Source organism: Nicotiana tomentosiformis, chromosome 5, assembly GCF_000390325.3.
Source record: "Nicotiana tomentosiformis chromosome 5, ASM39032v3, whole genome shotgun sequence".
Lineage (NCBI taxonomy): Eukaryota > Viridiplantae > Streptophyta > Magnoliopsida > Solanales > Solanaceae > Nicotiana > Nicotiana tomentosiformis.
In genome coordinates this window covers 111,174,885-111,187,389 of record NC_090816.1, presented here as the reverse complement: position 1 = coordinate 111,187,389, position 12,505 = coordinate 111,174,885, and the positions used below count along the sequence as shown (strand labels likewise).

Below are 12,505 nucleotides of genomic sequence, written 5' to 3'. Positions count from 1 at the left end.
TTACCTGTTTAGCTGAAACTTGATTTCTTTTATTCTGTGCATTATTTGAAGGTGAAATTTCTTTAATTTAAATATTATTAATATGAAGTATTTAATATTTTAAATTTGGAACTGAGGCAACGTATTAAAAAAAATAATATTATTTTTGCTGAGTTATTTATTTCCGAATATTTTGTGAGATTTTGTACTCATTGTGATTGAACCGTGAGCTCTCTGTTGTGGAAAGTATTGTTGATGTTGTTTATTTTGGCAAATTGAATTATTTGGACACTTGAGGTATAAATTATGATATATTGTGATATTGATACGCATACGGTGGTATAAGGTTTGGGTGTTGAAACGCGTGCGATGAGATAAGGGTGACTTGATACGCGTGGCTAGTAGGGGAACTACTAGAAGTCATGCGGTGTGATAAAGGTGGCTAAAACGCGGGATGCTCTTTCGAAAAAATTATTTTTCTTTAAAATTAAATGTGAAGGCTCCCGCGGTGATATAAGAAAATGAGATATTGTGAATTTATTTATGATTTGATATTGATTTATGGCCGCAGTTGCCTTTGATTATTGTTGTGATTTTCTTAAAGTTGAAAAGAATTCTGTTTTGTTTCAACGAGGTATTTTTTTCCATTATTTTGCGTAGTTAATTGGTGACATACTACTTACTTGATTCGTTTCCATTGTCATTTCATTTTTATTATATTGTTAAACATTTCACCTTGTCTTTTATTATTCCAGTAGGGTCTGACCTGACCTCGTCACTACTCTACCGAGGTTAGGCTTGACACTTACTGGGTACCGTTGTGGTGTACTCATACTACGCTTCTGCACATCATTTTGTGCAGATCCAGGTACATCCTACCAGTCCATACATCAGTGAGCTACCTGTGTACAGAGACTTCGAGGTATATCTGCCAGTGTCCGCAGACTTCGGAGTCCCCTTCTATCATTATTATGTTGCTTCCTTATTTTCCTTAGACCCTGATATATATATATATATATATATATATATATATATATATATATATATATATATATAGATACATTGAGGATAAATTCTTAGAAGCTTGTTACAGAACGCGAATTGGGAAATGTTTTTCAGATTAAAAATTATTTAGTTCAGATTTCTATTGTTATTCCGCATTGATAGGCTTACCTAATCTTAGAGATTAGGTGTCATCACGACATCCTACAGAGGGAATTTGGGGTCGTGACAGAACGCGAATTGGGCAATTTTGGTCCCTCCTCAGTGCTCAGAATGACGGTGTGGACTTGAGAAATCTTATACTTCCTCACTCTCGGACTCAGTTGGAAGTCGAATGCAAAATTTATTTTGCGTCTTTAATTTTATAAATTTTCCTATTCAATTATCGTTTGAGTGAGCTAAATAGGATCATATTTATAATTTTTTTAATAATTTAAACTTTTATTTTTAATTTTATTTTTCTAACTCAAATATTCTTTTAATTATATAATTTTTTAATTTTATACTCATCAATATGGGTCGCGTGCCTAAAAACTAGTAACACAAAAGGTTTAAGTTAGTAGATTACTTAATGAAACTTCTTATATGTCCGATATATATTCTAAATTCTTCTTCCAAAAAGTAAATGTCTAAATACTGCCCACATGATTCTCAACTACTATTATTAAACTACTGCATGGTATTCATGTTTTTCCCTAATTAAGAAACATCATCAACTTTTGATCATGAAATTTGTTAAAACTTGACATATGCTCCACCAATTATATTCACAAAATAACAAAAAGAAAAACTAACATCAGTTCTTGGTAGAAGTTTTACATGCTTTATTTATTGTAGTAAACAAAATAAGATAGGAATACAAACAAACATAAATTTGACTATTACACTATTACTAAGGCCATCTCCTACTAATCCTAACTTTAAAGCCATATCTCATATAGAGAATAATAGAAGTATTAGGTTTAATAGGGTGTCCTTCCACTACTTGAACTTGGTAATTATGGATAATAGTAGCAGCCACAGCCTTCATTTGAGTGAAAGCCACTTCTTTCCCTAAGCAAGTTCTTGGTCCAGCATTAAAAGCCAAGAACTTATATGAAGGTTCATGTTTAATAGTTCCTCGCTCAGAAATCCATCTCTCTGGCTTGAATTCTAAACAATCTTTACCCCAAATTGACTCCATTCTCCCCATCGCGTACAAGGAAAACAAAATCTTCAATTTTGGATGAACTTTGTGACCACTTGGAAGTATGTCTTCTTTAAGCGGCTCTTTGTGCTGAAATGGAACTGGTGGATATAACCTTAACGAATCACATAATGCACCATGTAGATAAACCAATTTGTTCAATTCATGGACATTGAATATCCTCCATTTTCCAACTTCTTCTTTGGGAATAACTGAATTGATTTCTTCCCTTAATTTCTTCTCCACTTGTGGATTTTGTGTAACAAGCCAAATGAACCATGTGAGAGCTGAACTAGTCGTGTCACGCCCCGCTATCATTAGGTTCAAGATGGTGTCTCTTAAAAACTTATCATCACAATTCACTCCCATATTCTGACCTTCCTTGAGATAAAAGGTCAGAAGATCAAAACCCTCGTCTTCTAATTTCAACTCAGATTCTGTTTTCAACAACTTATCGCGTTTTTTGGATATATAATTGCCTATAACATTGTCCATAGTTTCCCAAGCTTTAATCAACTTCTTTTCTTCTCCAATTCCAAGCCATTTTTGTAGTCTCCAAATAGCCTCGGGCATGACATGTCGAACAAGAATTGCTTCTTCAGCATCATCCATTGCTTTTGAGAAGGGAACATCAGGAAAATCTATAGATACACAACCAGGATCATATCCAGTAACCAATATACAAGTAGTATCAAAAGTAAACCTTTGAAATAAATCTTGTAAATCCACTATTACACCCTTGTGACAAACATGATCAAGAACTGGAATTAGTCCTTTTTCCACCTTCTCGCGACTAGTCTTTACTAAAAACTTGTAAAATTGTTGGTGAGTGATTAAAGCACGAGCCGTCTTCCTTTGAATCTTCCATAAATCCATATCCGCATTGAAAATCCCATCTCCTAAAACGTCGAAAATCTCTCTAAACTTTGGCCCTTTTGGGAAATTCATGAAATTTTCACTCATGATGTAGTGCACATTTGCTGGATCAACTGTGGCTAACATGTCCATTTTTGCAAATAATGGACCTTTGAATAAAAAAGTTCCCCCTGATCGCCTCATAGTCATAGTTACCCTTTCATGAATTTCTTGCATGTAATAAAGGGTACCTGGTAACATACCAAAAATTGGCCAGTTTCTTGGATATCCCTTTGTATCTTTTAACCCATGAAACAAGAAAAAGCATAGTATTGCTAGGAAAATTTCAATGTAACCTAACCCTATTATTGCCATTTTGTAGGTTATTTCTTGAAAGATTTCAAACTGAGAAAAGTGGCTATATTATATATAGAGGGAGAATGGTTAGCTCCCTCAAAAGCGTCGTTTGGTTTATATACACTCTTGAAAGACTAGTAAATTGACCACTTGCTTTTATAATACATTTTCAAGATAGTTAGCGATGAAAATATTCTATTTTTAGGCGGTGTTTATTTTTCTTCACTATTAATTTGCTGGTTTCAAGTTAGAACGCCTTTCATTCGGTGAACTTCCAACCAGAAATGATTTTAATTGAGAAAGAGAAAAGTTTAAAAAAATTCTTTTAGTTTTGGTAGTTTATGAGTAGTTTACCTTCTATACGTTTGAGATTACACTATCGGATCAGTTCAAAATATTATTTTTTTACTAAATTATCCTTATGAATCGTAATTTAAAGGTTTAAATTTGACTACTAGTAATTCTATTAGTTTGAGAAATGATTGCTTAATTATAAGGATAAAATTTTAAAAAGAATTCTCATGATTTGTTAATATTTACTTCCTCTGGTCCCACTTTAATTGATTTTTTTGACTATTTTCACACATATTAAGGAATCTACCTTTTAGGATTAATTAACAATAAAATTGATCATATTAACCTTAATTTGTTCACTGAAAATATAAAAAATACTCCTAGGCTCTTTACTCCAAGGAAAACTTTTAAAAAAATTAATTCTTTTTCGATATCTGAAAAAATCAAATATTATGGACCACAAAAAAAGGCAAAAAAATCAATTAAAGCGAATTGAAGGGAGTAACAAGTAAAAGATCTTTTTTCTAGTATATGAACAAGTAAAAGAGAACGGATAAAGTAATACCAAGTAACTGCTTATAAAAGATGGAATTAGTAAATAAGTTAAACTGATAATTAAGTGAGTTAATTAAACGTATGAGGATACGTAGGTTTGCATTGGAAAGGGATAAAATTTATATGCATGCGGCATTAAAATTAGTTGACCTGCCCACCAATAGCCACATTTATTAGTTGGATTGTCCTTTTGTTAACAAGAAACTAGAAAAAACACATGTCCATTGCGTTTAGTAAAAGTACAAATTTCATTTATCTGATGTATTACTTCATCATTTGGAATTATTCCTTATCTTATCCTAAAATGTGGAAGAATGCGGTGTCCTCAACTAATATGATGTATCTTAATGTATGACATACGTTTAAATGTCAAAAATCAAAGGAAGCATCAAAAATAGAAAACAAAAAAAAATGTGTTTTCATCTGGTGTGACATACTGGGGCAGAGCTACGATAAAAGTTATCGATTCGATAAAACTAATAGCATTAGTTCAAACTCTACATTTATTTTTTAAAAATCGCATAATATATATAAACAATCTATCTCGAATCTAGTAATCAAGATTCAAGAAAAGTTATGCATCAAAATTTATAAATTTGAAATTCTGAATCCGCAGTTAATAACTCTAATTGAGTAATACATGTACAGAATTTATAGTTTCTTAGTTGTTAGATGTTAGTTTGTAAGATGAATCTAACTGAGAATCGTCACCATTTTGACCTTTTGGAAATGAATTTCCACTAAATTTTGAAGCTTCGGTTTCTTAGTGTTTTCTATTTGTATTTAACTGTTTTAACCTACTAAAAGTGGGTTCATCTAGGATAAATAGCAGTCATGAACTCAGGCTGCAATTGTACTTTGTTTCGAATTTTGTATTACCTTAAATTGACTAGAAATTTTAAAATGTTAAAGACTTCCAGACCAATTGTTTAGTTGGTAAAGTAAATGGAGCTAAAATGAAGATAAAAGATAGTAGTATATTTCAGAGAGATACTGCTAGTGCAACTCGAGGCGGAGCCAAAATTAATTGAACCTTATGGGTTCGAAATTGTAATCTTTTTTAAGTTATTGGGTTCTAAATTAATAAGTTATACATATTCAATGGATTTCTTAAGACAAATACATAGTTTGAACAAAAGCTATAGGGTTCGGCCGAACTCACAACCCGCACTCTGCCTCCGCCCCTGAGTGCAGCTAACAAGGGCACTCACTAAGAAACCCTTTTAGTTTTTTGTTTCTTTCTTTTTTTTTCTGTCCAAACTTTCAGGATAAATCAATTATGATGGAAATACAATAACAATAATAACATACCCAATATATTCTCACAATGTAAGATTTGTGACGAATAATGTACACGTAGACCTTACCCCTATCTTATGAAGATAGAAAGAGTGTTTCGGACATATTCTTGGCTCAAGAGAAGAAATCCACATCAGGTACGTGCAAAATGTTGGAACACCATTATTACAACAAAGTTAACATTTTTTTCTATCCATTTTATGTGACACAAATTTTCAAAAGTCTAACATATAATTTTGGCACCAAGTTAACATTCCCTTATAAGGTTCTACTATATTAATTTTAGAATCTATATCCTAAGCTAGCTAGATAATTTTAGTGTAACAGCTCAGCCTGCTAGTGATATTGTCCACTTTGGGCCTAGGCCCTAACTGATTTAAAATGCGTCACTAGGGTCTAAGACTTGTTTACTTATATACCCAATATCTCTCTTGTGTTTTGTCGATGTGGTACTCTGTCTAAAGTCTAGAGTGTTACATACACCTTCTCTTATGGTACTGAGGTTTGCCCCGCCTAACTAGAATTTGCCTAAACTCACTTGAACTCTGACCCACCATCGGCATCGCTGACACAAAAGTGGCTCTGATACCATCTATAATAGCCCAGTCCGCTAGTGATTGTCCGCTTTGGGCCTAGGCCCTCACAGATTTAAAATGTGTCACTAGGATATGGCTGGCATGTGGGCCGGGCCCGGGCCTAAGTGGGCTTCGTGGGCCGGTCCTAAGTGGACCCGGTCCCAACTTAAACGATCTTCGCGGGCCAGGACTTTACGGGCTTTTTGTAGGAACCGGCCCGGGACCGGGTCCCATGAACTAATGGTCCCGGTCTAAGTGGGCCGGTCCCGGGCCTAAGTGGGCCTAACAGATACTTTCTATTTTTTTTTAAAAATTTATAGAAGTTATAAAAAAAAATGGTAATAAAAATATTTAAGGCAATTCCTTGTAAATTATATTATAGAATTGTGACCTAAATTTTTTAATTCAAATTTAAAGACAAAAATATTGTAAAGAGATATTCAAAGCAATGCGTAATAATTTTATTATAGCATTAAAAAAACATGACAATATCTTTCTTAGTCTTCCTCCCCTATGCAATGAGCATAACAAGGTGATAATACCACCATTGAGAAGAAAAAGAAACTAATCAAGATGTGCCAAAATACAAGTTACATATTAATTTTTGTTCATGCAAGTTACATGGTATCTCTTACAAATTTCATAAATTCTTCAAGGTCCGGAGGAATTTCCGTTGGTGGTGTCGAAAAAGAAGCTTGGTCATCACCACTTCCGGGCGAAGCAGCATCCTCCGCAAGTTCAGCTAGCATTTCTTCGTAAGTTTCTTCTACCTCTGGTTGTGATTCAGCAAGTCCAAAATTTATTCTTTCCGAACGGATCTACTATCTGACAAGTACTGATTTTTCTAAGATCTCCCTCATAGACGCTCTATAATCACCTAGTTGAAGTCTTGTTTGACTGAAAGCGCTCTCCGATGCCACTTTTGAAGCTTGAATAGTTAAAATGCCTCGGGCCATCCTTGAAAGAATCGGAAAGTATTTTTCTTTGTCCTTCCACCATTCCAAAATATTAAAGGAGCCGTCGGGATTCACTTCCTCAATTCCATGTGATAAATAAATTTTAAACTTATTAAGTTGTGAAAAATCACTAGTACTAGGTTAAACCCCTGAACCCCACCCAAGCACTAAGTGCTCTTACTTCCGCAGTTCTTTTAGTTGATTGAGAACTAGAAGAAGAAGGATTTGGAATATTTGGTCTAGCATGATCTAATGCAACTTGATAAACATTATAAATAGTTTGAACATTTATTTTAATTAAGGCTATTGCGTCTGGAAGTTTAGACAACTTCTCATCTTTAAGTGCTAAACCATTATAAACAGTTTCATACCAAAATTGAGGACCTCTTAATTTCATAGTAGGATTTAACAAGGCAGCAACACCATAAATAGGGAGAATAGGGAAAAAATATTTTTAAAACTTTTTTGTCATAGAATCAATAGCTAGTTGATAAATTTCCCTACCTTCTGAAAAATGATTAAACAAATTTGCAAGTTCTGCAATATAAATTAAACAGTTAGAAATAGTAGGATAACATTGCCCAGAAAATTCATTTGTAGCAATATGAAATTTTTCTAAAAAATCTACAAGCATTTTAACATTAGCACAATCCGCATTTGTAAAGTGCTCATCATCATCACTTACATGAGCATTAAACGTTGAGTTTATGGGGTTTCTATATTCATATGCAACAACTAAACTTTCATACATGTAATTCCATCTAGTTGGACAAGGTTTAGGAACCTTTCTTTCTCTTAGGCCAAATTCATCGCATCTTTTAAAATATTCTCTATGTCAACTTCTACGGTTTGAATAAAAAAGCCAGTTAAGAGCCATTTTAACCTTTTCAATTTCAACATTTAAAATTCCCATACCATCACCGACAATTAAATGATAAATATGACAAATACATCTAACATGAAAAATATTACTAAATGCAGGACTTAGTGTAGTGGTAAGCAAGGCTACATCATTTGTATTACTAGTAGCATTATCCATTGAAACTGACATTATTTTATCACTAATGCAAAAATATCTATAAATATCCGTAACCGTGCTAGAAATAAACTGCCATGTGTGACGTGAATTAATTATTCTATAAGCAATAATGCGCTTTTGCATTATCCAATCCTCATCAATCCAATGACTGGTAACAGTAAGGTAATCACAGTCATTATCACTTCTACCAATATCAGTTATAATAACAACACGATAATTTATATGAGTAAATAAATATCGCAAATATTATTCATATTTATGTTTATATTTATAAATATCGCTCTTTACGGTTGTGCGAGAAAAACCTTTATAAGTAAGATTAAAAACTTTTCTAATATAATGCACAAAGTGAGGGTTAGAAGGAAAACTATAGGGTAAACACATAACAGTAACCATTTTTGCCAATTCTTCCCGAATATTTTTTGGATCATAATATAAAATACCACGGGTAACAGGTTTGGGTCGGGGAGCTGGGGAAAGTGGAGGAGGAACAGATTGGCCACTAGATTCACTACTCTTGTATTTTTCTTTATTTTTACTAAATATTTTTTTAAAGGAATAAGCCATCTTAATTAATCAAGTAATACAAAGTAAATAAAACAAACAAAACTATAATATTAAAACTTAAGAGTTGGAACGAGTTTACCGAATTGACAAACAACTTGTTGAAAATTAATTATCGTTGAAGACTTGAAGACTTCAATTCACCAACTTCACAATTTTTTACAAATTGTAACAATAAAGTAAGCAATTATAGAAGAAAATTAGAGAGAGATTGAGAGAGATTGATGATTTTGTGAGAAAAATGAAAGAATGAAGGGGTATATATAGTTGAAAATAGGAAAAAAGTATAATTATAAAAAGTTTGGGATTAAAACAAAGTTGGGGGGTTAAATGACTATTTTGTAAATAGCCAACGACTATTTTGGCAGAGGAAACAACTAGATTTTAAATGCCCAAACGGGCAGATTTTTTTTTTAAAATTATGGCCGTTGGGACCGTTTGGGCCAGCTAGGACCGGTCCGGTCCCGGTCTCAAACGGTCCGGTTTCGCGGGCCTCAAGATAAGGACCGACCCATTTGCTAGGCCCACCTCCCCCGGTCCCGGTGTTAAACGGTTCAGCCTGTTTAGGCCCACTACCCACGTGGGCTGCGGTCCTGGGCCGGTCCCGGTCCTGGACCGGCCCACTTGCCAGCCTTACACTAAGATTTAAGGCTTGTTAATTTATATATCCAATATCCTTGGATTCTGTCTAAAGTGTGGGGGTTACATTTTGGTAATTTTTTTTATCGACCCGTACTTTTTAAACTCCTAAAACTATAGAAAAATACACCTTGCGTAATGCGTCGCATTTGCTTAAAGTCTCTATTTACTTTGGGATAAATTACTGGAGGAGGTATTTTCTAGTTACTTTCGTTTTTTCAACTTTGTTTCCCATCTCCTCTTTCTTTCCTTTTTTTTTTTAGTACTTTTATAACTTCGTCCCCTTATAAGTTATAAGTAACAGTCTGAATTCAGAAGTGCAGCTTCATCTTATCTTTTAAGTTAATTTCTCAAATAGTCATTCAGATTAAAGTAACCTTTTTGTCATTATAAAATCATCCAACTTAATTCAATATTCCCAGAAAATTAATTCTAACATGAAATCAATTTTCGGTGCCGGAAAGATAACGTAGCATATCACGTCACCCACTAAATTTTCGAATTTTTCGAATGGTTGTTTTCTTAAATATTTTCTTTCACCAAAATATTTTTGTTTTCTTCATTAGATAAAATATTCTCTCCTTTACCCGATAAATTTACTCCATAATAGTTTTTAGGTAAATAAATTTTCACCAATAAAAGGTACACTGATTTGAGGAACAGAAGGGTGAAAAAGATTGGTAGAATTAAAAGATAGAAAATTATATTACTAGATTCCTTAAATTTAGAAAGAACCTAAAATAAAAACCCAAAATATCTAATCTATATATGTATTATATTAAAAGGAGAGTAGTCAAGCTTGAGGTTAACCCAAGTACCATATTGAAAAAAGCCGGTTTGCCCTTTTAAGATAAAATCTAAAAAGATTATAGACAAATCAAATTTGGACAATAGATATTATTTGAAGTAAACTTTATCCATTATGCTAAATATTTTGTTTGTTAATCCATTAAATTTTTGAAGATTTACATGTATATTAAATTCTAACATCAATAGAGTTGTTAAATTTTGACTAGAAAGTATTTGAGAATTGAAAAGACCAAACCAAATTTTATCATTTTATCGGTGGTTACGAACAATAAATAACATAATAGTTCTAACATCAATAAAGTTGTTAAATTTTGAGGAATAAGTATTTAGAAATTGATAATATCAATTAAATTTTATTATTTTATCGATGGTTACGAACATTAATGTAACGATCCGACCGGTTGTTTTGAGTTCTAGCACGTCATTCGATGTTTGAGGTCTTGAGTAGCGTTACTTCATATTTTATGACTTGTACGCGTAGTCGGAATCGAATTTCGGAAAGTTCGGAGTTGATTCAGATGGAAAATTCTCAATTCGGAAGCTTTAAGTTAAAAGAGATGATTAAGGTTTGACTTTTAAGTAAACGACCTCGGAATCGAGATTTGAAGGTTCCAATAAGTTTGTATGATGATTTCGGACTTGGGCATATGATCGAGTTGAGTATCGGGTGATCCGGGAGCATTTCGACGCTTATTATGGAAAGTTGGCATTTTCAAAGTTTTATAATTTTCTAAGTTTGATTTGAAGTAGACTTTGGTGTTATCGATGTCCGTTTAAGGTTCCAAGCTTTGGAATAGGTTCTATCGTGATTTGTGACTTGTATGTAAAGTTTGGCGTCATTCCGGAATGTTTAAGTATGATTATGACGCGTTCATCGAGGTTTGAATGTTTGGAAGTTGAAAGAAGGAGTTTGATCGTCAATTCATGATTTTGATGTTATTCGCGGTGTTTCGAGCCTTTGAATAAGTTTAGATAATATATTGGGACTTATTGGTATGATTGGACTGGGTCCCAGGAGCCTCAGATATGTTTCGGGATGGTTTCAGGCCAAATTTGGATGATTTGTTGTTGCTGGTTTGCTGGTGCTTGTTTTGTTCTTCGCGAATGCGAAGGGTCTCACGCGTTCGCGTATAAAGAATTGAGATGGGGGCCTTTTGTTCTACGCATTCGCGATGGGGCAGTCGCTGATAAGTGGGGGATTTTGACTACTTATTAGCGCCTTTTTGCTTTTGTTTTAGTCTAAAAATATTGAATTATGTTCCCAAAACTAATAAAAAGTACAAAATTGCAGGAATATTGGAAGTTGGACTCCCGAGATGAAATTCCACTCAAAAAGGAGTAGTCCGAGCTCAAGGCAACAAAAGGGTATAGAAGCATACAAAGTACGGTCCGCAGAAGGAATTCTGCGGCCGCAGAAGAAATTGCGGTCCGTAAAATTCCAACTACGGTTGCAAACAACGAAGGAAATTCCAGCAGACTTTCTAGCAAACTGTGGACCGCACAGGAATTGTGCGGCCGCAAAAAAAGAGCTTGAGATCAACTTCAGAGGGTAAGCAAATTTTCAAGTTTCAAGTCCCTCAGAATTACGGACCGCACAAGAATCGTGCGGCCGTAGAAGAAGTGCCTTGCGACCGCAGAAGTAAAGATGCGGACTGCAGAAGACCAGGTTGCGGCCGTAATGCTAAATATGCGGACCGCAGAAATATTGCCTCACGACCGCAGTTCAAAATTGTATGGCCGCAAAACCCCAGCTCCTGTAAGATGAAGAGTTCTACGGACTGGACATGGAATTGCGCGGCCGCAGAACCTCCCGAAGGACATTTTTGTCAGAAATTTCCAGCTTTGTATAAATAAATGAGTTTCATAAAATTAGGTCAACTTTTGACATCAGCAAGTCCTGTAGCCGTTTTTCTTTGCCTCTTTTGGAAGTTTTCTATATTTTGGAGTATTTTACTATAGATTTTATCATTTTAACTTTACAATATGAGTTTAATTAGTATTTCTTCTTCTATTTCTTCAATTTCAAGCATGCGTAGCTATATTTTTACTAGGGTTGTGACCCAACCCTAGTGTGTAAATCTTATGGGTATCTAATTTAGTGCTTGTTTATGATTTGGTGTTTATTATTTAGCCTTGTTCATGCTTTAATTTGTGAAATTAATGGTTGCAAACATTAGTTCATGCCTATTTGACTTAGTCTCTACTTGAGAAAGAGAGACTTAGTGTAGAAAAACTTGGCTAATAAGAAATTGGGTCAATCGAGAGATTAATTAACCCAATTAAAGAGTTCAACCTAGATATAGTAATAAACCGACTTGAGATTTTATCAACCGTTTTGTGTGATACCCATTTGGACTTTAAAAGGCCAAAATTAGGCAAAACCACTCTCTGACCG

At 33.9% G+C, this 12,505-nt stretch overlaps 1 protein-coding gene across 1 annotated transcript; it reads right to left on the bottom strand.

Moving 5' to 3' along the window:
- Window positions 1-1,781: 1,781 nt before the first annotated feature.
- Window positions 1,782-3,526, bottom strand: LOC104108222 (alkane hydroxylase MAH1-like). The gene has a single exon (XM_009617206.4). The coding sequence runs from the start codon at window positions 3,395-3,397 to the stop codon at window positions 1,874-1,876; it is 1,524 nt and encodes a 507-aa protein (XP_009615501.1). The 5' UTR covers window positions 3,398-3,526; the 3' UTR covers window positions 1,782-1,873.
- Between the last annotated feature and the right edge of the window lie 8,979 nt (window positions 3,527-12,505).